The sequence below is a fragment of the Alnus glutinosa genome, chromosome 10, assembly GCF_958979055.1.
Source record: "Alnus glutinosa chromosome 10, dhAlnGlut1.1, whole genome shotgun sequence".
Classification (NCBI taxonomy): Eukaryota; Viridiplantae; Streptophyta; class Magnoliopsida; order Fagales; family Betulaceae; genus Alnus; species Alnus glutinosa.
Genome location: NC_084895.1, coordinates 2,501,097 through 2,528,323, shown reverse-complemented (window position 1 = coordinate 2,528,323; position 27,227 = coordinate 2,501,097). Strand labels below are relative to the sequence as shown.

The window sequence follows — 27,227 nt, the reverse complement described above, 5'->3', positions numbered from 1 at the left end:
TCCATTAAGAAAGCTTTCATGAATTCAGTAAGGGTTTATTTCGCCCTTTGGAGCAATTGATATGGATGAGTAAACTTTCCCCATATACTAAGTTATTTCGTCTAAACTAGATTTTCCTTGCTACCATGGCAAACAAATCACATTCCTCCACTTTACATTTATCTACCATCTCCTCCAATACTTGTTAGAAAAATTTGAGCTCTCACTAAGACTTTTTTTTTTAAAAAAAAAAACTCTAGAGATTATTGAAAATTTCATAGGATATGTTGTACATTCTCTTCTTCCAATCCACAAATGGGATGAAGGGCACCCAATGCCACTCTTTTCCTAAAACGGTTTTCATTTGTAGGCAGCAAATTATTGCATGCTCACCATTGAAGCATATTCACCCATGCTTTCTTTTTCCACATTGTCTTTCTTTTTACAAATGATAAGCACTTCTTACGGTAAATATACCGCTACAAGTATCCCTCCAAATCAATTGGTTTGTGAGCTTGATATGGGAAACGGCGGCAATCACCTTACACGGCGATGGAAAGTCACCAAACATGGGCATGGGGTGGTTGCCGGAGAAGGTGGTCGGATGAGGCCGGTGGTGGCGGCTGTTGACAAGGTCAACAATGAGTTGAAACATGTGACAACTTGGGCCGAACAATGAGCAAAACATAGGGCCAACTATGGGTCAATAACAAGGCCGAATTGGGCCAAAAGACATTTAAAGAAAAAAAGAGAGGTGGGGCTAAACGACATATAGGTGGCCTTGTTTGGACTAAACGGGTGGGCAGAATGTGAAGATCAGGACAAATTGAGGAACCATGTCTTGAGAAGAGCTTTGTAATAAGAATGGAGTGAGGCTTCGTCTAACGGGTGGCACACGACCTGCTTGACAAAATGTGCATCTAAAGCATAGGACCAGAGAAGGTGGGAAAACATCAGATTGACAATGGGTTTGACGGCGTTCACTACCCAACGAGAACATCGTTGTCATTGGTACCTTCAAGACGAAAGAAAACCGACCACAAGAAAAATGAGTTCAACGCAACACTGTGCGGAGAATGAAGGAAATGCCATGTTTGCAAGAAAAAAAAAAAGGGGCACATTATTGATGTTACTGGCATGAGTTTTTTTACTCTAATATCTTGTAGAAATTTGTAATAAAATGGAAAATAAAGAAAATAGCTTAACAAAGAGAAAAAAAAGAAGGGATAAGATAATTTTGAGGTGGCTTGGTGTTGGACATCTACGCCACCATTGAGGTAATTTGGTGTTGGATATCTACGCCACCATCGTGCTCTTACTCTTTTATGGTGGTTGCATTATAAATAGAGATATGTTAGCTGCACAACAATGTTGATGGGCCTAACATTTTCATATTTTTTTTTGGAAAATGTTAAATTTACAACACCAACACAACAACCACACAACAACTCCTCACATGAGGGTGGACCCTACACATTGGGGCCCACCCTCATGTGAGGGGTTGTTAAACTTGTTGTGTGGTTGTTGTGATGGAGTTGTATATGAATCAAATCTCTTTTTTTTTAAAATGTTAGACACATCAATATTGTTGTGTAATTGTTGTGTAAGAGTTGTGTAAATAACATATCTCTTATAAATAACCCCTATTTATAGGAGAATTGAGGTTAGTGAAAACAATACAAATAAGAATCAACTAACCATGAAAAATATATATAGATAAAGAAATCATCAAACCTATGTATAGAAACTCTATATTAGAGGGTATTCCATGTTAGAAGTGGATTAGGTAGCAACTTGGAAAAAAATGGTTTTTGGTGGCCGAAGTTAGAATCTTTGGATTTTTTGGGAGCAAGTGACCATATGATGTACTAGACTTGAAAACATAGGTGATTAAATATGAGTTGGTATGATGAGGTTGGGTTTGAAGGGAATTGCTTAAGAGGAGACTAATTAATAACTACACATCATTGGTGATTATAAGCACGGAGGTTGACAAAATTATGAGAAGTTAAGGTAGGTTTATATATTGGTTGTGAAAAAAAGTGTGTTTCGGACTATCAACAAGACACGCAATGAGCTGCTAGAAACTTGAATTAAGTGGAGTTATGGCTTGTAATTTTTGACACGATCCATAAATCTGACATAAATTCAACATAAAACCTTTATTTGGTGGAGGTCGTGAGATAAGGGTAAGAGAATTGGATGGTAAAATTCTTAATAGTATTGTGTGCAAACTGGCATGGGGAGCCACTGTTTATAACATTTGGAGAAATAATGTAAAATTTGGGAATAGGTTGAGCATATATATGTACTGAATAACAGATTTTACAGAATATTTGTTAGGAGGTGAGTGCTCGGGTTGTGGGAAAATGCCAAGGGAATTTTTATTTATTTTTCATTTTTTATTCACTTCTCCAAAAAATAAAAAATAAACATCTCTTTAAAACTATTACCAAACAACTTTTCTAACTTTTCTCTAAAAAAAAAAATTTATTTCACATTTGTATGGCATCAATAACTTATTATTACTAAGGATGAAAATGCGGGAAAATAATAGCCGTCTGCATCTGCTATTTGCATTTAACCGCATACGCACTCGCATTCCATATATATATATAATAGAATTCACTAAAACAATGTCGTTTTGAATTTGGTAAGGTTATGACCTTTAGGTTATATTAGGTTTTTTTCACGATCATTTCAAAGTCATAACTCACTACATTTACTTTTTTTAAAAATAATTTATTTATTTTCTTTGGGTAATCTAAATTCTGATTACTCTGTGAAACAATGATCTTCTATGATTGATAATCGTAAATTGTGTAACAAGTGAAATCTTAATTTATTTAAGCTTTCATATAGTAATAACCATATTATTTAATCTTGCACATAGATTTAGATAGTAATTCAAAACGCCTATTATCTCATATGCAGATAGCGAAGAATAACCGCAATAATCGCATGCATGCGAATAGTAATCACATGACGCAGATGCAGATATTGTTAATAATTGCATATGCATTTTCACATTTACTTATTACTATTCAAACAAAAAACTCAAAACAAAATTCTTTACCAAATGAAAGCCCAATTACGGTTATTGGTTATTGGCTAAAATCGATAACCGTAACCGAAATAGCTAGTTGGTCAAAATCTCTAACAGGCTCTGTTAACCGGCTAACAGCCAGTTAGCCAAAAAAAAAATTGTATATATTTGTTGCAAGGTACTCACGGATGGTTGTTTTACGGCCGACAAGGAAAGTGTGATCCAGAAAGTTGTTGTATGCTACATCAGTGAGGTTCTTTGCTGCCAAAACGTACGTTCACTACACAATATTTCATTACTTCAGTTTATCTACAGTGAGGTTGGCATAGCAAACATGTTAAAAGCAACCTATTGGCCTCTAAAGATATGTTAGTTTCTAGAAAAAAAGAAAGCTAGAAAGAGGATTTTAGCATATATATTCATATGGTAGATAGGATAACAAATTGGGCATGGACAAGTGAATAAGCAATTTAATTATTGTAATTTTTTAAATAAATAAATACATTAAAATATATATTTTATATACCCGGTTATTGGTTATAACCGGTTCAAATATATTCTAAAATCGGTAACCGTTCTGGTAGGGCCGGATACGGGTTATTTTCAACCGATTACAAAAGCGGTTGGCCAATTAGTACCCGATTACTAGTTACTGGTTAGTTGTTTCTGTTTTGCATATATGCTTAGGAGTGTGTTTTTTTTTGGTTTCTTAGAAGATTGGGAATGGTATGGGTTTTTTTGTTGTCTTTGTCAGTTGCTGAGCAACTGTTGTTCTAGACAGGGTTTTCCTCTTGTTGGAGTATTTTTTGTAATTTTGTGCAGAATGAAAAATATTATTCATAAAAAAAAAAAATTAGTGAGTTATAGGTGAGGGGCATGACTCATTTAATTAAATATGTCGAATTATGATTGACTTATATAGTATTATAATTATACTTTGACACGATCCGAATCTAATACGCGACATTTAAACCCGATATTAACCTAACACAAAACTAACTAATTAAAGTTGAATGATTTGTTTCGTTTAATTAAACGAGTCAGATTAAAGTTGACGTATATAGTTTTACATTCAGATCTCGATATGACTTGCACCCGACGCTGGAAGACAAAATTACCATCGGAGAAAACATTTCTGCTAACCTTTGGAATATTAACCTAAACCGGGGGGCTTGCCAGGAGGGGAAAGTCTTCGTTTCCACTGTGCCTGTGGGACTTCTTTTTGCGACACTTTTATTGGCACGTGTGATGCGTGAGAACAAAAATAGGATGCCTGATAGTACAAGAAGCCAAATATATAGATATGCTTTTGAGAAAATTACAAATATCTTCTTTTAAGTTTTTAAGTTATTATTTTATTATTAATGTTATCCTCAAATTATAACAAATGTCAATGTCCCTTTAATGATAAAAATATATTTTATAAAATTATAAAAATTCTTAAAATTAAAAAAAAAAAAGTAAAATATAAAAATTATAAAAAAATGGAAAAAATTTTAAAACCCATTTTTTCAGATTATTTTTTTAATTTTTTTTTTTATGGTTTTTTTTTTTTTTTTTTTTTTTTTTTTTTTTTATCATAGTTTTCTTTTTAAAATTTGTTTTGTTCTATTTTTAAAAATTTATAGGGACATTGTTGTCATATAAATTTTTATCCGTTTGTTTTTTTTTTTTGATAAGAAATTTCATTTCATATATGATCAGATAACAACAAATCATCAGATACAATATTAGAAAGACATAAAGGAACAGATGAAAACCAAACATGGTTTAAAGTATTAGAGACAGCATGCCGTGCAAGAGAATGGGCAGCTTGATTTCCCATACGACCCACGTGATGAACAGTAGCTGACGTAAAATTGTGAAGAATAACTTTGGTCTCCAGAACTAGATTGTTGTAATACCTGTTAACTACATTTTCATGCTGAAGAGCAAGAACCACCTTTAGAGAATCCCCTTCCAACATCACTGATTGAAGACACAGGAACCTTCCGAACTCAGCTCCCTGTCAAGCATCCATAGCCTCTGCCACAGTGGAATCAGATACATACGGGTGAAAAGAACACTTTGAAGCCACAATAATTCCGCTAGAATCACGAGCAATAATCCCTAACCCTATCATCTTCTTCGAATGATCAATTGCCGCATCCCAATTCAGTTTGACAAAACCCACAGGAGGCTTGGGCCATCGTGTTAATATTGGAACCCTAGACCTAAACAGAGAGGCCACATTCATACTATTCGTGCTACGGTATTCATCCAAAGACTCTTTGGCACATTTAATCGAACACGTTGGAGGAGTCAACAAACCCTCGAACACAAACTTGTTCCGGCGATACCAAACCCTTTGTGCAACCATGACAACTAGCTCCATCTCCTCCCTATCCAACCGTTGAAATAAAGCACCCATCAAAGATAATACATTAGTAGCCGAGGATGAGCATTTACTTACACGGGTGGGACATTCAGCCCAGATCGATTGAGCAGCTGAACACCTCCAAAGTGCATGAAAACACGACTCTACCTTCTTACCATACATTGGACAAATAGGATCTTCCACTACTCACCGATGACAAAAGCTTCTCTTTGGTTGGTAGAATCTCGTTACAAGCACGCCAAATGAACAATTGTACTGACCGTGAGATTCTCAAGCTCCAAATGTATTGCCAAATTGGGTAAATAAATGATGCATTTGAACAACTCCCCTGACTCCTTGTCCCCCTCTCACATTCAAGATGGTAGGCACTACGAACTGAAAATTGTCCTGTTGTGGTGCCTGCCCAAACCAACCGATCATACGTTAAATGGGGACAAATGGGAATATTGCAAATGATCTCCACTAAATCCGCAGGGAAGATACGTTCCAATAGTCCGTTTGTTAGTTATGGGAATATTTATGTACTTTCTAGTTTTAAAAGACATAAACATATGCCTTGTTTGACAAGGAATACAAAAATTTTTAACTTTATTTTCACATTTTTTAAAAATAATCGACATCAAAACATTTTAATTTTATTTTTTCACTTTTTTATACATCAATAATTTTTTATTACCATTTAAATAAAAAATTATACTACAATACATAACTTTTTCACTTTTCTATATAAATTTTTTTTACTTTATATCACATCTATCGCCTTTTATTATTTCAAAAATTATTTCGGGCTAGTTTGGCAAACAATTTTCATTATCCCTCTATTTCTTTTCATTTCTTTCAAAAATATATAATAAAAAACATTCTAACTTTTTTACACTTTTTATATTACATCAATAATTTTTTATTATTATTCAAATAAAAAAATTATTTACAAAACAAAATTTTTTCACTTTTCTATAAAACATTCTCAAATTTTATATCACATCAATCACTTTTTATTATAAAATACACAAATATTCCTTAACCCAATTACTTACCAAACAATCCATTCTTTACTATCCTCTTCCGTTCCTTTCCTTGCCCCAAAAAAAAAAAAAAAAAAACTCATAATTGGTAATTTAAAAAGATTTAGGAAGACAATCACAGTCCAGTGATACGTAAGGGACTGTGCATTTTCCTGTACTTTCTTGGACTCATCACCATCAGATCATTATTTTATGAATATATTTAATGCATTTGTCAATTGTCACAGATCAATTTGATCTGACCAAAACATGTTGTGTTTACTGTTGTGATTGCCAGACCTCAAACATCTGATAGACGGGTCCACTACACTTTCCAGAACCGGAGTGAAAGGGTTACATCTTGGCCGTCCATGTTACTTCAACTTCAAACAATGAAGCTGATCCTCCGACATGTCTTCTTAACTCTAAAAGAGGCAACTCGGAAGCAAAGAGAGATCGAGAAACCTGAAAGGTGGGTACAATTTCCATCCCCAGGCGCCAAACATTCAAAAATCAAAATCCCACCCACTGTTTCCCCCAAACCCACTTTTAAAATATATATTTATATATAGCACTCAGTTTTCTCCAAACCCACTTCCCTCTCTTTGCAAGTCTGTTTTTTTGTTTTTTTTTTTTACTGGGTTTGTGATGGTGGGTGCTAGAAAGAGGCCGAGACGGGAGGATGAGCAGGAAGAATCTGCTTCTGAAGCAGTTGAACCTGTGGAGAAGGAGGTGAACTCTGCTCCAAGTATAGGCAGAGAGGAAGATGGTAAGGGTGAGGAGGTTCCGGCGAAGAAGAAGCGTGGGAGGAAGAAGAAGAAGAAGAATTTGTCTGCCCAGAAGGGTAGAGGTGCTGAAAAGAAGGAAGAAGTTGAGGAAAATAGTGGGTTCCAGTTGGAGCAAGGAATTGTTGGTGATTCAGATAAAGAGATGATTGTGAAGAAGCCAATGAAGAAGCGTGGCAGAGTTGGAGCTGCGAAGAAGGATACCGAAGATGCGGTTGTGGGAAACGAGAAGGATAGCAATGGTGCAAAGTTGGAAGTTTCTTCTGGAAGGAGCACTGGGACTCAGAGGGTTTATTCCTTGAGGGCTAAAAACCTTCCTATTCCAAAACAAGAGACTGCCAAGATAAATAAGCATGATCCTAAAGTAAATATCACTTTTCCCTCTCTGTGTTTTTGTTGGGTTCTTTTGTTGATTAAGTTTGACACACTTTGGATTACGCAGTGGATTGAAGAGGTGTCCTTGATGTGCCACCAATGTCAGAGGAATGATAAAGGCCGGGTTGTTCGGTGCAAGCTTTGCAAGAGGAAACGATATTGTATCCCCTGCTTGAATACATGGTAAAAAAGTTTCCTTTCTTTTTTGCTTAAGTAGTGTGTTTATTTATTTATTTTTTCTTTCTGTTTTATTCACTAACTTGTTGATTCATATTGTGCCTGTTTAGTTAAATATTTCTTTTCAATACTGAGCTGTATTTACTTTAGCGGGTTTCCTTTCTTTTAACCCTTTTCATGTCTTTTTTCTTATTTTGGTAACCGTTGTTATGGATCTCTGTAGGAATCAATGTGGTAAATTTGTGTTAGCCTTGGTACTTTTCAGTTGAAGTTATATTTGTTTATGACACTACGGTAGAAAACTTTTGCTTTAATCTTGAAATGAGCCATTCTATCATAAATTACATGTTTTATTCAATTGTCAAGATACAAAAGACGGATTATGAATCTTAAAATAATTGGCAATATCATGATTCACTGAATAGCATACATGATGCATCAGAACAAGCAAAATAATTCAGGGTTGCTGTTCAATTCTTTATATTTTTAATAGGTATCGGTTGTAAACTTGTACAATTGATTTTTATGTATTGGAACCTGCGCCTCTGAGGCTTGAGAATTTGAGTTTAGGAAGGTCACAAAATACAGTGAAATATTTTGTATAAAAATATGAGCTTCTGCTTGTTTAGTTCCTGTTTTAAGCAATTATGATTACTATTGGTGTTGTGTGTGTAGGTATCCTAATACAGCGGAAGATTCTATTGCTGAAGCGTGTCCATTTTGCCGTGAAAATTGCAATTGCAAAGCATGCTTGCGGTTGGACACTCCTATTAAAGTCAGTTCTCCTTTTCTAACATCTCATGAGTTGGTGGTATTTTCCTTTGATGTTGTTGTTGTTGTTGGTTTTTTTTTTAATTTTTTAATTTTTAATTTTTTTTTTAATTTTTTTTTTAATGCATGTAAAGTCCGACATTATTTATTCCTTGCTGCAGAATTTGAACTTAGAATTGATTGTCAGTGTAGACGAGCAGTTTGAGCACCATAAGTATGTGCTTCAAACACTTCTTCCATTTCTGAAACGACTTAATGAAGAACACATGATTGAGAAGAAAATGGAGGCTAAAAGACAAGGTATTTTCTTTCAGTCCTTGCCAAATAAGTTTAGGAACTTATACATGGTGCAACTCATTTTATTATTTTGAAGTGACAACAGAATTTCTGAGTTTGTTTTGGATTGGAAAATGTCTCATAAATGTGAAAATTGCTAATTTTACTGGCAGAAGGGAATTATTTTAGCTTGTGTCATTGCTGAATGTTATAACCTACAGTTTCCTTGATTTGGGTCAATCTTAATTTTAATGTGTCCATGTGATTGCTTCGTAGTAGTCTTAATTTTTAACTTACGGTTTGGATGTACTCTTTTGATTTGGTTATGGGATGTTTTTGGTAGGGTTATCACTTCCAGAGTTAAAGGTAAAACAAGCAGATTGCAGTATTGACGAGCGTATGTACTGGTAAGGTCTTTTATATAAATGCTTTCTGATACTAATTGTTCCTTTTTTATGAAGGTTTTAATGTTATGTCTTGCTTTTGCAGTGACCACTGCAAAACTTCTATTTTTGATTTTCACAGAAGCTGTCCTAGATGTTCGTTTGATCTTTGCCTTACCTGTTGCCGGGAGATTCATGACAGAAACCTGCAGGGAGGCGAGGAGGAAGTGATTTTGCAGTATATTGATCGGGGACTTGACTATTTGTATGGTGGAAATGGAAAAGAAGTGAAATTACCTTCTGAGACTAGCCCTATTCATATAAAGTCCAAATCTGGGTGGGAAGCAAAAGAAGATGGTAGCATTCCTTGCCCCCCAGAAGACAGGGGTGGTTGTGGTCATGGTATTCTAGAATTGAGATGTATGTTCTCAGAAGATCTGGTTGCAGGATTAGTGCGAAAAGCAGAAGAAATAGCCAGAACTTATAAACTTATGGATGGGGCTGCAACTCCTTTACAGCGTTGTTTGTGTTTCAACTCGGTGGGTGAAGTTGACTTAAGCAATGATAAGTTAAGGAAAGCTGCTTCTCGAGAAGATTCTGATGACAACTATTTGTATTGCCCGAGGGCCCAAGATATACAACATGGGGATTTGAAGCATTTCCAGTGGCATTGGAGCAGAGCTGAGCCTGTGGTTGTGAGCAATGTGCTTGAATCTGCATCTGGTTTAAGCTGGGAACCACTGGTCATGTGGCGTGCATTCCGCCAGATTGAAAATACCAAGCATAAAAGGGAGTTGGAAGTTAAGGCTATTGAGTGCTTGGATTGCTGTGAGGTTAGTTCATCATTATCTTTTCGTCGATGTTAAAGAATCTTACTTTTGGATGTTTGACTGCTTACCATCAATGTCAGGATATTTTTGCCTAATTTATTGCACTTTATCATTTTCAATGAGAAAGTCCACGTAAAATTCTTGAAATAGATCTTTCTTGAAATTTTAGAACTGATTTTATTACGAGAGAGACTCCTTTTAGTTTTTGAGCACAATTATTCATTTCCTAACCTTGTAATTTCTCCTGATATTAGTTTTTGGATGTGGAAGAAATAGGAAGGGCTGAGTATGGCCATCTTTCCCAATTTACACAATAATGGAAATAATTTCTTGCAACTTGTACGTAAGTATACCATGTCATTTAGAAAATTAGAAATATATAGATTCTTTAATACGCCTCACTTGAGAAATAGTAGCCAGATCTATTCCCTCCTCAGGATTGATTTTAAAGGGAAGATCATGATAACTGCTGTCTTATCCTTCCTTTCAATCTATAATTGAAAATTCCAGGTCCATTTTCCAATGGTTCTTCATTGCTTCAGTGGTTGTTAATACATAATTTTTGTGTTGTAATTCATATTTGTTTCCTTAACTTCTCCCTTCTTTCTAAGAGTTTTTTGGGTTTCTTTATTGAACTTTCTCATTTGTCTACTCAGGCTTAATATGATTTGCAAAAAAGGTTTCTGTGACGATTTTGCTTTGTAATACTAAATCCTGCAATGAATGGCAGGGCATTATCAATATCCATGAGTTCTTTACTGGCTATACACATGGTCGGGTTCATAGTTGTAAATGGCCCCAGATACTGAAACTGAAAGATTGGCCTCCATCTACTTTATTTGAGGAACGCTTGCCGCGTCATAATGCTGAGTTTATCTGTTGCTTGCCCTTTAAGGAATATACACATCCACATAACGGCCTTTTAAACATTGCTGTCAACTTGCCCAAGAATTCTCTAAAGCCAGATATGGGTCCCAAGACTTATATTGCTTATGGAGTTGCTCAGGAGCTTGGCCGTGGAGACTCTGTCACTAAGCTTCATTGTGACATGTCTGATGCAGTATGTTTTGAACTTATACTATTCACTTTGTTTTGTTTGTCAGAGGAAAACTTCTCTTTGGTTGGGCAGGGCATGGAATTGTCTTTTTTTCGTTCATATAGGTTAAGGGAAATATATGTATGGGCCAGATGACTTGTGCTTATGTTGCACTTGGTTCTCCAGATGACTTGTGCTTATGTTGCACTTGATCTTCTGAACCAAATATGTTATATAAATTTCAATGACTTCGGCAAAGCTGTTTGCAGTTGCCAGTCTGGTGTTGGAATTTAAGTTTGTTAGACAAGTACATCCAAGCTTGGTTCAATGGGCATCTACATGCAGGCTATCCTCACACCTGGTCTTGGTTTCTTTCTTTCTTTCTTTTTTTCAACTGTCCTTGATTTCAATAAGATAGTTGATTTTTATGCTTTGATTCATATTGCCCCAATTGTTAGAGTTATTACAATAACAAAGTTTTACAATTTTGAGGGGCAAGAACAGTCTGCTTTCATTAAAATTTGACCTTAATTTGCTTACTAACACAGGTGCAAGATTCATGTTTTCGGGGTTTAGAGTGCTTAGTAGCACATCTTTAATTGCCATGTCTTTGACCCAATCCCTCTTTTGTGCATCACATTCTAAGGTGAAATAGGAGTACTTTGGAATAATTATTGTGCTCTTTTGTTTTAGAGAGGCACATAATTTTACTTATCTAGAAAAGGAAGGGACATAGGTTACTATATTGCTTTTGACACACAATTTGACTAATATTGAAGTAAAAAATGTGTCCAAAAGAGACAGCAGGATATTATCACAATCAGTATTAGGATGATATTCGTTGATATATATTTGACTTTCTGATTGTTCTTGCATATTTGGGTTTAGTTTTCTTGTTGATTGTTTTAATTTTTTCAGGCTTTTCTTCAGCTTGTTGTCATATAATGAGTTGCTTAGCATTTAAAATTTACCCATTTCTTGAGGATAACTCCATGGATACTTTAAATTTTATTTTATTTTTTGATAAGTTTAAATTTAAATGCTTGGTGCAATCATGCAACTAGAAAGTGTAAACGGGCAAACTAAGTTACTTATTTATGCTATTAAGTTGGCTCCCCCTTTGTTAATCTATGGCCTGAATGTTTTAATTTACTTGCCATTATAACAGCTCATTCGATTACTGCTTTGAAGTGGGTATATGTGACTATGAGATAACTGCCATTTTAGTAGAATTTCACAAAAGCGAGTGAAATGAAATTATCTTATTTACACTGTCATGTTTTATTGAAATATTAATATGTGATTAAGTTTTTGTGCATATTACACTGATCACTATGTTCGTTATGTAGCATAGCAAAATGCAGATGGTAGGCATTATAGCACTAAGAAAACTCTTCCCCATTTTATCACCGTTAATCCTAGGGCTTTTTGGTGGTTGTATATGCCTACTTTTTCACACACGAGGGATTGAAATAAAGGTAAAACTTTCTTTTTTGTTTGATGTTCTAATTTCCTTTATTCTTAATCCGTTGTTTCAGGTAAATGTTTTGACACATACTGCTGAAGTGCCCCTTAAACCTGATACGCTTAAGAGTATAGAGAAGATAAAAAAGAAGCACTTTGAGCAAGACCAGAAAGAAATATTTGAGGATTTTCAGGCTTTGGATGGAAACACCAAGGATAACATTTCTTCTGGTGGGTCTTGTACAGTTACTGCCAATGATAATGGCTTTAGTGTTGGATTTGGGGATCAAAACACGTGTGTAACTGTTAAAGAACTGGCTGATCCTATTGTTGGACTTGATGGTGATTCAACAATGAACGGGAAAGACTTTTCAAGGGGATCAGAGCTGGAAAAGACTAAGGAGCCAAAAGTGGATAAAGTTAACAATGGTGGGAGTGGTCCTACAGTTTCTGGAAACAAGTTGGAAGCTTTAGAAGCTTCTGAGGGTGGTGCTCTCTGGGACATTTTCCGGAGAGAAGATGTTCCTAAGCTGCAGGAATATCTTAAGAAGCACTTTAGGGAGTTCAGGCACATCCATTGTTGTCCATTGCAGCAGGTAATTTGGCCTGCCAAATTCATTATATCATTGTCAAAAGTTTTCTTTTTAATTTTTACATAACTGTTGTCATATTGATCATCATGGAGTTGCTTGGGTGTACTATTGGAGGTGAGGTTATTTTATTTTGTTCCTTGTAATGTATTAGAGTATGTTTTTCTGGGTGTTTTTTATTTGCTTGTTTCTTCCAAGCTCGGGTTATATGATACATATGCTCCAACTTGAGGGGGAGTGTTAGGGTTTAAAGTACAAGGGTATTTTAGTCATTGAAATATTTTCCAACCTATATAATAAAGTATGTGTGGCTACATAACAGTAACAAGCCTCCACCTTCTATCTAAACCTTTCATGCAAACTATAACATGGTATCAAAGCAGGTTTAGGGTTTAGGATCTTTGGTTTAACCCTTTCGTTTGTAGTCTTGGGTTTTCTTCCTTTTGGTTAAACTTTCACAACTTAGTGTTGGTGAGTCTCCCTCTAGTGGCACACCACCTATGTGGGCTAAGCCCACACAGGCATTGCCTTGATGAAGCTCTAAAAGAGTAGTTTTCTTGGTGACTTGAAAAATTCTCTGGCGAGAAAAAAAGAAAAAAGAAAAATCAATTTTGATTGCTTTTGGTGTAGTTTGTTGTTCTGTGGTGTTTTCGGTGCTTTTGTGTTGTGTCTCAGTTGTTTCTGTGGTCCGAAGCTTTCTCTGTGGTGCTCAGTGGCTTTGTGGAGGTTCACGACGGTTTCCGATGAGAATCTTGGTGTGTTTTGAGTGTTTCCGGTCGTCAGTGACCCATGTACGTGCCGCTGAGGTGGTTGTTGGAAGCTTCTAAGGCTCTTTGGTTTTGATCATTTTCCGGCAAGGTCTAATCGTCGCCGGAGAAAATCCGGCGTGTTGGAGACAAAGGTCCCTGTATGGTTGCTGGTGGTTTCTCATTCTTATCAGGGATAAGGATATCCTCATCGCGGTTAATAAGTATTTATACCAGTTTCTGTTTGATTCGGTTCCTTTTGGTTTTTGATGTTCTCCAGCCGGTTCAAGATTTCAGGTTCTGGTTCACTGTGTTCCTCGACCATTTCAGTGTCCTTTTTCTCGGTCCAGTCTAGTTCAAGGCTGGTTCATCCTCTTTCTCAGCTGGTTCAGTGTCTTCTTCTACTGGTTCATTTGTTTTATTTTTGGTTCAGAGCATATTCAAACCGGTTCAGTGGTTTTCTTTCCGGTTTAGAGCATATTCAGATTGGTTCAGTGGTTTTATTTTCGGTTTAGAGCATATTCAGACCAGTTCGATGGTTTTCTTTCCGGTTCAGTACATTCTTTGGCCGGTTCTTTCTTTTTCTTAACTGGTTTAGATAGTTTTTCAGCCAATTCAATTGTTTTTTGGCCTATTCAAGCGGTTTCTTAATTGGTTCAGGCGGTTTATCGGTTGATTGGGCTTCATGGAGCCACCATTGGGTTTGTTGCTCAGGGGAAGTACTAGAATAGTGTTTACAAGTTGTTGTTCATTGACCGTTGTTGGTTGCATTGATAATCAATCCAATGTTATTGGTTGTGGTTGGCCGTTGGTAGTATTGATCATCAATCGTGATCGTTGTTGGTTTTTGGTGGTATTGATCATTGGAATCATGATCGTCGTAGTTAGTTGTCGAGATTCGACCGGCCTTGGTATTTTGCAACGAGATTCGACTAGCCTTGGCGTTTTGAGGTGGTTTCCAACCGGCGTTGGTGTTTGCGGCGAGATTTGGTTGTCCGTTGCTGTCTTCCGGTGAGTTTTCAATCGGCGTTGAAGTTTTTGGCGAATTTTTGTTCGTTGTTGGCTTTTTGTGGAATTTCAGCTTGTTTATGTTTGGTTTAGGGGATTTTCTTGTTCATGTATTTTTAATAAGTCTGTCTTTTGTCTTGGGTGCTCCAAGTTGTTCTAGCTTGAGGGGGAGTATTAGAGTATGTTTTTCGTTTGCTTGTTTGTTCCAAATAGAAGAGTATTTTAGTCATTGTAATATTTTTCAACATATATAATAAAGTACGTGAGGTTACACAACAGTAACGAGCCTCCGCCTTCTGTCTAAACCTCTGTGAGTAAGTTGCATTAGTAAACAAGAACTCATGGTTTAAATGTAAACTTAGTCCTTTTGAAAATGCCTAAAAATGATTCACTTTTTGAAACATGTATATAGCTTAGTTTTGTAGAAAAAGATCTTAAATCTTTTAAAATTGCCACCAACTTGTTGTATCAAAGAGAACTGTGGGAAATCCGAGTTAGGTAACACAAGTTGGGATGCAGGCCTGACCAGCTCTGCCCCAGTTGGACATAGCAAGGTTAATAAATAAGCCATTGAATGGAAACATAGCATGTCTACTTCTCGAGGGTTTACAACTTGAATGATTGCTGGTGTTTCAGTCAGTAAAATTTATTAGATGTACAGTCATTAGAACATACATCCCAATATCTATATTTTAATACTTGAAGCATATTTATGTCATAGAATTTATCATATCTTTTGGTCCTATAGGTTGTTCACCCTATACACGATCAAACCTTTTATCTGACTGTGGAGCACAAAAGAAAGCTCAAGGAGGAATATGGTGAGTTTGTTACATATTAATGGAGGGAGTTGGATTGGGTGCTGCAATCCTTTATAATAATTTTATTGTAATTCTTCTTGATAATAGTTTTAATGCTTGTTTGCTATTATATAGGAATTGAACCATGGACATTTGTCCAAAATCTTGGAGATGCTGTCTTCATTCCTGCTGGCTGTCCTCATCAAGTAAGAAACTTAAAGGTAAAGTAAATTTCTCTTGGGGTTTTTTTCCTTCATGTTTTAGTCTAAAAAATGGAATACAAATTTAAAGGACCATAAATGTGTACCTATAAAGAAACAAAGAAACAATACAGGAATACTGAAAGCATTACAAGTATTTTAGGGAAGCAATGGGTACATTATAAGTGGTACAGTTTCCTTGTTGATGTCCAAAATCAATTGGCCTCTTTGTCCACAACTACTAATCAAAGCATAACACATTTGTGTACTGTTGCGTGAGTGACTTGATTCATCAAGTCAGTCACGTGGGCCCAGCTTTTTTTTTTTTTCTAATTCCAATTGGTTTTGGAATTGTAGTAGCTGACACAAACTCTTTTCTCCCGGTCGACTTTGAGTTTGTGTTTCAGCTGAATTTGGATTCCTCTTTTCAACGGACTTGCACCTCATAAATTAGGAGGATTTTGCCGCACAGAAAAATAATAATGCGAGAAAGAGTGACAACGTGAAATAAATAGAGTGTGGTTGAGAGAAAGGAAGAAGCTTGACACTGCACAACACAGAATTTTTTTCCTTGTGAATCTAGCACTCACGGATAGAATTAAAGAGAGTTTGCTGTTTTTTCTTTTGTAGAGTAGTTCTCTTTTGTTAAGAGTGTGAGGTTTTGGGTGTATTGGGGCTTTGGGTTTTTGAGTTGTTTTCTCCCTACTGCTTTTTGTACTCCATCTTTAGATAGTGGAATTTCTCCTGGTTGTCTCTACCTGTACTTGTTAAGTCAAATCACGTAAATCTTGGTTTCCTGTGCGATTGGGTTATTTTTATTCTGTTATTTTTTGCTTCTTCGCGATCCTAAAAATTAATTTTTCACATGTACTTCAATAGAAGGGATTGAATCACAACACTAGATGCTTAACTAGGGATGAACATCGACCTCTTGGGTTGGTGTTTACTGGATTTTGATGTTTGAGTTGATGTGGTCACTAGGCGGAATCCGGCCGTCAAAACTGAAACGATCAACCTAAAAAATGGAACCGAGGTGAATTGTTTGTCGTTGGTTAGTTGTGGTTTGGCTTTATTGATTGCCATCACATGAAGTTGGCAGAGGACGACTTCTATGGAGTCGAGATTAGGTTTACTCCTATGTGCACCAAGATCATCAATGATTCATCATTGGAGCCACTTAGACCCAAAATGTTTGGGTCTGATTTCTTTGATATCCTTGTTCTCTTATTGGTTGTTTTATGATATCAATGTATTGTTTTTTAGGGTTTGTATTTTGGGTTAATTATGTAGGTGAGAATGAGATGCAACCAGCAAGCTTTGATTTCGTGTTTATAGGTTTAGCACAACGTGATATAGAACTTTATGCGGTTGTTCGGCCATACTTAGCACAACATGAATTCATTCTTTATTCTGATCATGAGGCCCTGAAATACATTAAAGGGCAGTCCAAGCTAAACTTGAAGCACGCCAGCTGGGCAGCTATGTTGAGCAATTCAATTACACATTAAAACATAAGGCTGGAATTCACAACAAAGTTGTTGATGCACTGAGTCGTAGAGCTTCTCTTTTATCCACCATGCATGTGGAAATCAAGGGATTTGATGTGTTTAAAGAAATTTATCAGAAAGACTCTTATTTTGGTCCTATTCTGAAGCAAACCATGGCTGAACAGCAAGCCGGTTATACTCTACAAGGTGGCTTCCTTTTCAAAGAAAACCAGCTATGCATCCCGGAGTGTTCATTGCGTGAGAAGATTGTCAAAGAACTACATGAAGGAGGGTATTTTGGTCGTGATAAAACAATGGCATTGATAAGTTCATCTTATTGGTGGCCTAAACCGAAAGGAGATGTTACAAGATTTGTTGTTGCCATGTGTGTCAAAGATCTGGCCAATATGTTCTTTAAAGAGGTGGTTAGTTTGCATGGTATTCCTTTCACCATCACCTCATATCGTGATCCAAAATTTATGAGCCATTTTTGGAGGACATTATGGAGGTTGATTGAAATTGAGTTGTGCGTTAGTAGCTCATATCATCCGCAATCAAATGGGGAAATTGAAGTTTTTAATTGTAGTTTGGGAAATGTGTTATGCTTTCTTGCGGGGCAAGCCTAAAGAGTGGGATTTAGTATTACCACATGCTGTATTTGCATTCAATCGGTCTCAAAATCAAACAACTAAATGCAGGCCCGTTTGAGATTGTCTGTGGTCAGAATCCAAATAGTGTTCTAGACCTGGCTCCCATTCCAAAATCCAAGTAAAGTGAACAAGAGAGCTGAGGAGATGGCTGATTATCAAGTCCATTCATGAAGAAGTGAGGAAAAAGATTGAAGATAGCAATTTGAGATACAAAACAACAGCAGGTCAACATCGCAGAAAGGTTATCTTCAAAGTGGGGGATAAGGTTTGGGTAGTTCTTACAAAGAAAAGGTTTCCTATTGGTGTTATTAAGCTAAGAGATAGGAAAGAGGGGCTTCTTTCGTTGCTTTCTTGTGGACATCAGCTCTTGATAGAATTCTCACGTTGGATACTCTTAGAAAGAGGGGCTTCTCTTTAGCTAATTGGTGTTGCCTGTGTAAAAAGAATGAGGAGACGACTAATCACCTTCTCATCCACTGCGAGTATACTTCGGCTCTCTGGCAATTGATCCTTAATCTTTTTGGAGTCTCGTGGGTTATGCCTAACAACATCCAAGAACTTCTTCATTGCTGGAAAGTTCAAGGGAGGGGACATCTCAAAGAGGCTATCTGGAAAGTTACTCCTGCCCTTTTAATGTAGAGCATTTGGAGAGAAGAATTGTCGTATTTTCGAGAATAGTGAGACTAATATGCTCTTTCTAAAATCTTCCTATTTCGGATCTCTCTTGGGTTGGGTTCTTGTTATGTTCCTAACTTTGTCTCTACAAATCTGGTTGATTTGATCAGTTTTTTACATTGTAACAGCTTATAGGGTTGAGTCCATATTGTATACGCTTCGTGTACGTGGGTTTAACCCTTTTTTCTCAATAAAATTTGAATTATTCATCAAAAAAAAAAAGAGATAGGAAAATTGGTCCTTGCAAAATTACTAAATGGATCAATGATAATGCTTACCAGCTGAAACTTCCAAGTCATCTTAGACGTGTTCAATGTCAAGCACCTAATTCCATACAAAGGTAACCCTTTTGAGAACATGATGATGACAACTCAAGGTCGAGTTTTCTCTAATTGGAGGAGACTTATGCATCCATCAAGATTTGATTTCATGTTTATGTGTGTCTTTGGTATTTCTTTGAGTATGTTTGAGATTGCGTTGGAAAATAGAGCTTTTAAAGCAAAAAAAGATTAGAAAAAACTTTATTTTTAAGCTTTTCTCAAAAGTGCGTTTTGACCATTTTTAGAGTAAAAACGTCAAAGAAATACTTTTGAAGTTTTTTATCAAACATACCAGCTTTTTGTTTGGTACAACTTTTTAAGCTTTCTAACGCAATTCCAAACAGGCTTTTAAAATTTTGGCTGATTATTAATTAAAGTAATTTTGAGGCAGCTATGCTGTCAAGTATTTTAGTGTGTAGTTTGTGCTGAATTTTAAGATAGTCTAGAGTCTTCATGGGAGTCAGTAAGTCTTATATGTTTTGACTGCTTGCTCTTGGTAATAGAAGTTTTTTTTTTTTTTTTTTTTTTTTTTTTTTTTTTTTTTTTATGGTAGTTGTCTCTAGAGAGTCTTGGAACTAGGAGATAATTATTATGAGATGTTGAGTTCTATAAATCAGTTCTGAAGCATTGTAAGACAAACTTTTCTGATTAAACAAAACTATTGCAGAGAATTATTCTCTACAGCCCTACTTTGGGTTTTGTCTTTCCTTTTACTTCCTCTACCTTCTCTTTATTTGCTCTAAATCATTTTCAACAGTCCTTTGTATACTGTAGATGCATCAGAGTGGGAGGTGGAACAAGGAGTTGAGTCTCATTGGTATAGAAGTAGTTCAAGTTTCAATTGAACAACATGGAGCTTTATCTTGAGAATGTTAACAGTAAAGAGATTTGCACTATTACTCAGGTTGAGTCTGTGGCGACCCAGACCTCAGTACCTCAATAATAAGGGCTGAATCATCACAATAACCTAGACATACCTAATAGCATATCATAATGGGTATATCACAACATAGATCATAACATTGCAACGGAAATAACTAAACAATAATATTACATAACACACAGAGTTGGTGTAAACATCTATAGTTGTAGACTTTTACATTCTACTTCTTACATAACAAAAGATGGCTATACAAAATTGGCACAAGCGACACAATGCCATATATACCATAAATGTCTATGAACATAGCAAAATGATATACAAAAGGGTAGACTAAGGCATTGGTCTAACACAGGACGCATCCGGTATCCCATGACATCAGTCATAGTAGCCCAAGTACAAGGCTACTGGATCGTCATCAACGCTTTTGTCACATGCAACCACAACATCATTTATGCGATTGTGGGGTTACCACAATAACATAGGTAGATATATGAGTCCACAGTTTTAGTAAGTATAGAAATCATTGACTTTTCACAATGAGCCGTATTTTCCATTTTCTACCATGCTTTACAATAACTATTGATTTAACATTATAATTTTAAAAGCATTTTTTGTGGCTGATGAAGTAAACACCGTAGATATGAAAACCTTTAAACATACTATTTAGCTGTGAATATATGTGTATATTCAAATCTCCCGCTTAGAAATGTACATGTACAAACCCATTTAAGTCATATCGTATTTGTACATCATATAACTCAGCTACATACATATACATGTATTCCAAAACTTCAGGCGAAACACAAGCATGTGAATATATCTAAGCAAGAAATCATTCATAAACATTATATGCAACTAGTTGTTACTGTATATATATGTTCTATGTCCCATCTAGAAACATATACATATTAATACATCTAACATGAAATCTCTCTTAAAACATATCATAAAACATCATCATATTTCGCTATGCCATGCATGCTTTCATTTACTCTTTCCTTTACATCGTCGTATGTCATACTGACATATGGGGCTCACTCCCACCGAGAATTTTTACCTTGCTCGTCAATCCATCATACATCATTGTCTTTATTCCATTATTCCTTTCACTCATTCTCCATTCCCATGTACATGTTTGTGATGTATGTTAATACAACCATTTTCACATTGCTCTCATGTCCATGCAACAATTAACATCGTTTCATCAACATAGTTCATAAAGCATAACTTAACACAATTGAAATCATTGAAAATACACTTGAAACATCTATCATCATAAAATATTTGGCTTGATTCAAACATCCATATCATGTTTTGAAAACAATTTAAATTCTGTTTTTTTGCCTAGTAAGGAATATAATTACTACATCACTTAACACGTAAAATCATCAAAAGTTCATAGTCATGTTTATTCACAAAATGTTTGGCTCAATAAATCTCATACAACATGCTTTTAAAACATAAAAATCAATTCTTTGCTCAGTAAGTAATATACTTACATATCCTCGGTATTGCTAAAGAAGAATCCCCAACTCAAGCCTTTGCTACGCACAACTGCAATGTCACATTGCATGTCACAATTAGCGCTCATTCACATATAATCTTTAACTCTAAAAATACCCATAGTGTTCAAATATCCCAAGCACTAAACTTTCTTAAAATACCTAAGTAAATTTAGGGTTAATCACAACCAAAAGCTCAATTAACCCAATCAATTGCAGATTTAGGGTTCGCAACAAAAACCCTCAATTTAACTCAACTCAAGAAAATCTAGGGCTTGCTCATACCTTGTTTAACAAAGAGAGCCGAAGTTTCGGTCCACGAAATTCCAACCCGAAGCTTTACCCAAGCTAAGCACTCTCAAACAAGTAGAAGTCCTAAAGAAATTTGAGGGATTAATCATACACCCCAAAAATTATCTCTATATAAGGAAAAATCTATGGTTTTGAAATTTATGATTTACCTCAAATCAATCGGTGAAAACGGAGTTCTAACACCGAGAATCACATTTCTGGTGTTAGATTTGGCTTTGAACACTGTTGAATTAATGCCCAAGCCTCAAACTCAAACCCTAGGAGAGAGATGAGAGAAGGGCAAAAGATAGAAAGAGTTGGGGGAGAAAAATGAGCTGGGCGTTCTACCTATTTATATTATCGTGACTAGTACAACAAAGTAAGTGCTTGTACGAATGAGTAAGCACATTCGACTGCAACTCGTATGAATGAGATAGCAGACGAATCTCTTTGCTTCACCCTCGTTTGCAACGCATTTGAACGCCATTGCCGACAACCATTTTGTCCAAACCTCGTATGCAGCTCGTTTGAACCAGCTGTGGACGAGCCTCACGAATCTAACGTCATAAGCAACATGTACGAATGCTACAGTTGATGAAAAACATTGGGCCACTCGGCTGCAATGGTTTGTAGGCCATTGTGGGTGAACCTCTCGGACTCTACCTTGTACGCAACTCGTTCGGAAGAGATTGCGAACGAGCACACTGACCCAAGTTTTCCTTCTTCTAAGGCTCGTTTTGATCAACTTTGACTTCACACCAACATTTGGAATGCTTCTAAAACTTCTAGGCGTATTACTTTCCAAAAAAAAAACCATACAAATACACACAAATGGCCAAATTGTTTTTTCGGGCATTACAAAGTGTGTCTGTTACAGTTGGGAGTGAAGAGTGTGGCCGAGTGGGTAAAAGAAGAAAGGCAGGGTGTGGCTTAGGGTTAGGGCTGCTGCAAAAGAGAATGAAGGGTTTTTATAATATTCGGTCAGATTGGTTACAGACATTGACATCCAAATTGATGTCATCAATTTTTTGAACCCTGAAACTGATACCAACCCGCTAATCGTCGGAAGTTGATCAATGTCGGTCAGTTTCCAATCAGGTAGGTTGGAAATTTGCTCACCCCTATGCTTATCTCACCAAGCATAGGGGTGAGCAAATTCCCGGAGAGCATGGCTGCATTTTTTAGCAGGTTAACCTGAATCATGTTAGTTTCACACCCTTAACGACTAATATCATCAAATGTTACATGAAATAAGTTCTGTCGCTTGGCTCTCTATTTTCCATATATTGTGCTTGGACTCTGACTCCTGTGTTGAGTTATACTTGGATTGAGGCAGCATAGTCAAATATGCCAAAAACTGAGAATTCTTGTAATTAGGTTTGGAATCTTTAATTTGATAAAATGGCCTAATATAATAGCTCCACCTCCTAAACCACATTTAGTTAGTCTCATATAACATAATGAAATCAAATTTGGAAGGATTTAAACCCAACAAGATTAAACTCCCAAACAAATTGGTGTGTTTTTCCCCCCTAATTCGACCTCCTAACCATGGTTCCCCCAAGTTTGACTAAAACCCTAACTGATTCAGGATCAGCATGCCCTATTTCAGCTACCTAAGCGAAATCAATGAGGTGAAACCTAAAATCTTGACAATCATGGACCCAAAAGTCCAACTCCAGAAATCTCTTATCAATATCAACCCTAATCTGAACTCAAGGTGAAGTTTGGGGTTCTTACCTCTTGGAGTTTGGGCCTTAGCAATTTACAGTCATGGAACGCCTCTAATCTCTTGAGCAAAGCAACCAAATATTGTTCCATCTCTTCAATCTCACTTTTCTCCCTAGTTTATTCTAACATGTAGGCAGCTAGGTTTAATGTGTGAAGCTGGAAGCACTCTTTTTAAAATTAGAATATTTTGCAATTCTTAGTCAAAATTTCCTAAAATCACTTAGACCGTACTACATAATTGTTATCTCTCTCAAGACCACTAATAGGCAGCTATTGATGCCAGAGCTCTCTAGAAGAAAAAAGTTATTCCAAATAATGAAAATACACTTATAAAAATTACAATTTATATAGGGTATTACTTCTTTATTCTGCAGTATACCAATCTTTATTTACAGGTTGCTATGACATGTAATTCTACCGATGCACAAACATTAAAACTGACCCAAAATGGAATAGTTTAGTGGAAATCAATATTACCTTGTTCAGCTGTGCTGCATGAAATTGATATCTATTATAGTTTTGTTTCCTTACACATACATGTATGTTCATGGATTTGATCTTCTTTTCTATTCAGTCATGCATAAAGGTTGCACTCGACTTTGTCTCACCTGAAAATGTTGGTGAGTGCATCCGTTTGACTGAAGAATTCCGTACACTTCCCCAAAATCATAGGGCTAAGGAGGACAAATTGGAGGTATGCAATTGCATGTATCTTTACGACATCATCTAAAAGTGTTTATATACCATTTTATGTGGTAGAATCATGTTCCAGTTGTGCTTTCTTGTACAATGATGCAAATGGTTAAGCATTTCACGAGTAGTGCTGTGAATATCCTACTGCTATATTCTGTAGTTCTTATGTGTCGTGCTTTAATTTCCTATCTTTAGCTCACTGATTGCTGGTGAATGTGCATATTTTTTGTAGTGGTATCTTCATGGAGTGTGTGTGTATATATATATATATTAAATATGTTATGTATGCATTATTTTGAAGCCTAGTTAAACATATACAATCCATGACCTCTTTTACCCTCCATCACTGCTGTTGATTATACTTGCATTGCTTTACGTGCAAATATCTGGTATCCTCAAGGGTGGTACCTCCTATTGCTGCGTGCTAGTACTTGATAATTGTAGTAAAGTTGCATAATCCCCATTTGAAATATGTTGGTAGATATTGATTTTGGTGTGCGTTAACTTCAGTTTAATCCTGGTGCATGCTCAGCGTAGTGGGGTTGGGCAGGCTGAAATTGATGATATTATAATTGTATAATGCGAAATAGTTTTCTTCTTAAAAAAGCAAAGTATAAATCTTGTGTGTAAGGTTTTTGATCTCTGCTCTGCTTGAAACAGGTGAAGAAAATGATTGTTTATGCTATGAGCCATGTTGTCAAAGGGCTGGAGCAGAAAACCAAGGTTAGTCACTATAGGTTCATGTGAAAGGTTGTGTTCATAAATGTGCCTGCCACTCTTTCAGCTTCAATATGTAGGCATTTTCTATTGACTAATTCTTTTGATTTTTATCATTAGTTCTGACCAACCATGCTTCCCATTTACGTGATTGTACAGAACAATCTTGTTTACTACCTTTTTACTAATTATTTTTTGATTTAATTATGCGACACTGTAGTTTTTGTATGAACTTTCGTCTTAATCTTTTTATGAAGTTTAGCATAACTGGACCTGTTTTTTTACATGTCTCTCCTTATTGGACCCTATTTATTTCTTTGTTATTTTTTTTTAAGCTGTGAAAGCAAAATCTAGATTACATGTACTGTTAAACAATTTATGTTCAAATAACTTTCTTTGTATGTTCCAAATTCCTTACAGATATTTATGCCCCTACAATACCTTGTCATCTATCATGATCATTCTTTATTATTTTTTATTTGCATTTATTTTCTATGTACACAAAGGGGCCATTCATGCCCTCAAAAGTGATACTGAAGATGATTTAACAATTATGATACAGGGATCATTCTCATTGAAATAAATTTTGGCATGGGCAGGAAAATATTTCTAAAGGGTTTGTTTGCATTTAAGCTGTAAGCATGCATGCTTATGCTTTATTCTTTCCCTCTTTATCCTTCATGCACAAATAAATATTTATGCATAACATAATTTGCATTTATAGTAGCTGGTTACATTTTCCTGGCTGGTGCACAAATTTTGCTGATGAAAACAAAAATGAGTTTTCAAATGTCTTCATGGGTCAATTCGCTATGAAAAAAATTTTAATATCCTTTTTTCCTTGAGGTTTCCCCTTGCCTCTTTTCTTCTATTTATATATAGCTTCTTCATTTTTGCATGGGAAATGTTACTTGTGTTTTTTGATGACAGCCGTCTGAATTGCTGTTGTAAAGGCTTCCATTATGTGGCCCATGTCTTGTGCTCTTGCATTTACTTATACCTTCTGAAATAACCTGGTTTTATATTATGATTTTCAGTTGACTGCAGTTTCTGCCTCAGAACATTGAGAGTAGGCTCAACTTAATTGGTGAGAAGATATTTGAGGGTGAAAAATAATTGTACTTGGATCATGCATAGAAACATCATATGATACTTGTACTGTGAATCTGTGATACTTGTACCGTGTGGATAATGTTTGCAGCCATATCTATTTTTGATTGGTTGTATGAATTATCATGCAATCATTAGAATATGGTGGTAAGCACTAAGCAGTGGCATCTGTGATTGGGTTTCATTAAGTATGCTTGCTTTAATTCTTTGGCTTTGAACTGCTGATGCCTCAGCAAGAAAAACGAAAACAAGAGAAGCTACTGTGATGATCTTGCCTTACATTATAGAACAGTCAATTTTCATTGGCTGGGTTGATGTTGAATGGACTAACTTCACTAATCTTTTTGAAAACATTGGCTTTGTTTGTTTTTTCTTTTCAAACAAAAATATTAACAGATAATTTAAAACACGAAACACTCAAAATTATTTTCACTTTTAAGTCACGTCAAAATGCTTTTTCAAAAGGTTGATTAGCCATTTGTGACTCGATGATCCAATTTAATTGGCCACTAACTCTAGTGCTCACTGCTCATTAGCTTATGAACTTTTTTCTGAAATTTTTAGTTTTACCTGCTAATACGCACTACCCTATAGTGTGGGTTTTTCATTATAATTTAATTTTAACTTTTTGTTTTTTTGTTTGTGAAACTGAAAGGGGGTGAGTGGGTGATAGAACACGGCACATACTCAGACCAAACCTAAAGTTTCAGGACTTCTGATGTTTTGGATCATGACCTGGGCACGAAGAAGATGGAAGCAACGTGGGTGAAGGAACAAAGGAAGGAAGTTGAACTTCTAGAGGTGACCACAGTAGTCTTGTACTGTGGTCTTGCTCCCGCCCAAAGAGGAGTTTATTTCACAGTTCAGTTTACTCTGCTCTACCCTGTTTTCCCTTTCCTTTCGTGAGTTCTGTTGCTTGCTTTGGTGTTGTCGACCATAGCAGCCATGGTTGCTTCTTCAAGTACTCTGGCTTGAATGATGAGCAAATGGGTTTCTTTCCCACTCATCCACAAAAAATAAAGAAAGAATTTTGAGAAATGGGTTTGATTACTCAGAATTCAGAAATGGGTTCGTCAAAATTCACAAAGCAACAACCAAAAATAATAATAATAATAATTTTGGGTTTGGTTCTCGAGGCTTGATTTTTTTGCTTTTTCTCATATGTAGTTCAGATGAGAAAAGGCTAGAAAATTTGTTGTGAACTATATCTTCATCTTGTTGAGATAAAAGAACGACAAAAACAAAAACAAACGTCTATTACTTCGCTAAAATCTCAACCATCACTCTGACCAAGACATTCACTTTCCTCCCGATTTTCTCT

General features: G+C 35.9%; 2 protein-coding genes across 3 annotated transcripts; one reads left to right on the top strand and one right to left on the bottom strand.

Annotated features, from left to right (window-relative positions):
• Positions 1-5,033: 5,033 nt before the first annotated feature.
• Positions 5,034-5,564, bottom strand: LOC133879852 (uncharacterized). The gene has a single exon (XM_062318639.1). It carries the CDS (start codon positions 5,562-5,564, stop codon positions 5,034-5,036), a length of 531 nt encoding a protein of 176 aa, XP_062174623.1.
• Positions 5,565-6,800: 1,236 nt separating this feature from the next.
• Positions 6,801-26,257, top strand: LOC133879603 (lysine-specific demethylase JMJ25-like). 2 transcript variants are annotated; one of them, XM_062318230.1, is made up of 13 exons: positions 6,803-7,555; positions 7,634-7,749; positions 8,419-8,518; positions 8,676-8,814; positions 9,134-9,197; positions 9,280-10,006; positions 10,734-11,063; positions 12,578-13,099; positions 15,596-15,668; positions 15,783-15,868; positions 23,961-24,080; positions 24,740-24,802; positions 25,834-26,257. In XM_062318230.1, exons 1-13 carry the CDS (start codon positions 7,055-7,057, stop codon positions 25,861-25,863), a joined length of 2,871 nt encoding a protein of 956 aa, XP_062174214.1. In that variant the 5' UTR covers positions 6,803-7,054; the 3' UTR covers positions 25,864-26,257. The 2 variants fall into 2 exon arrangements, with proteins under 2 accessions (XP_062174215.1, XP_062174214.1); XM_062318231.1 differs by lacking the exons at positions 23,961-24,080; positions 24,740-24,802; positions 25,834-26,257 and adding an exon at positions 17,138-18,823 and having other exon boundaries at positions 6,801-7,555.
• The last annotated feature ends 970 nt before the right edge of the window (positions 26,258-27,227 follow it).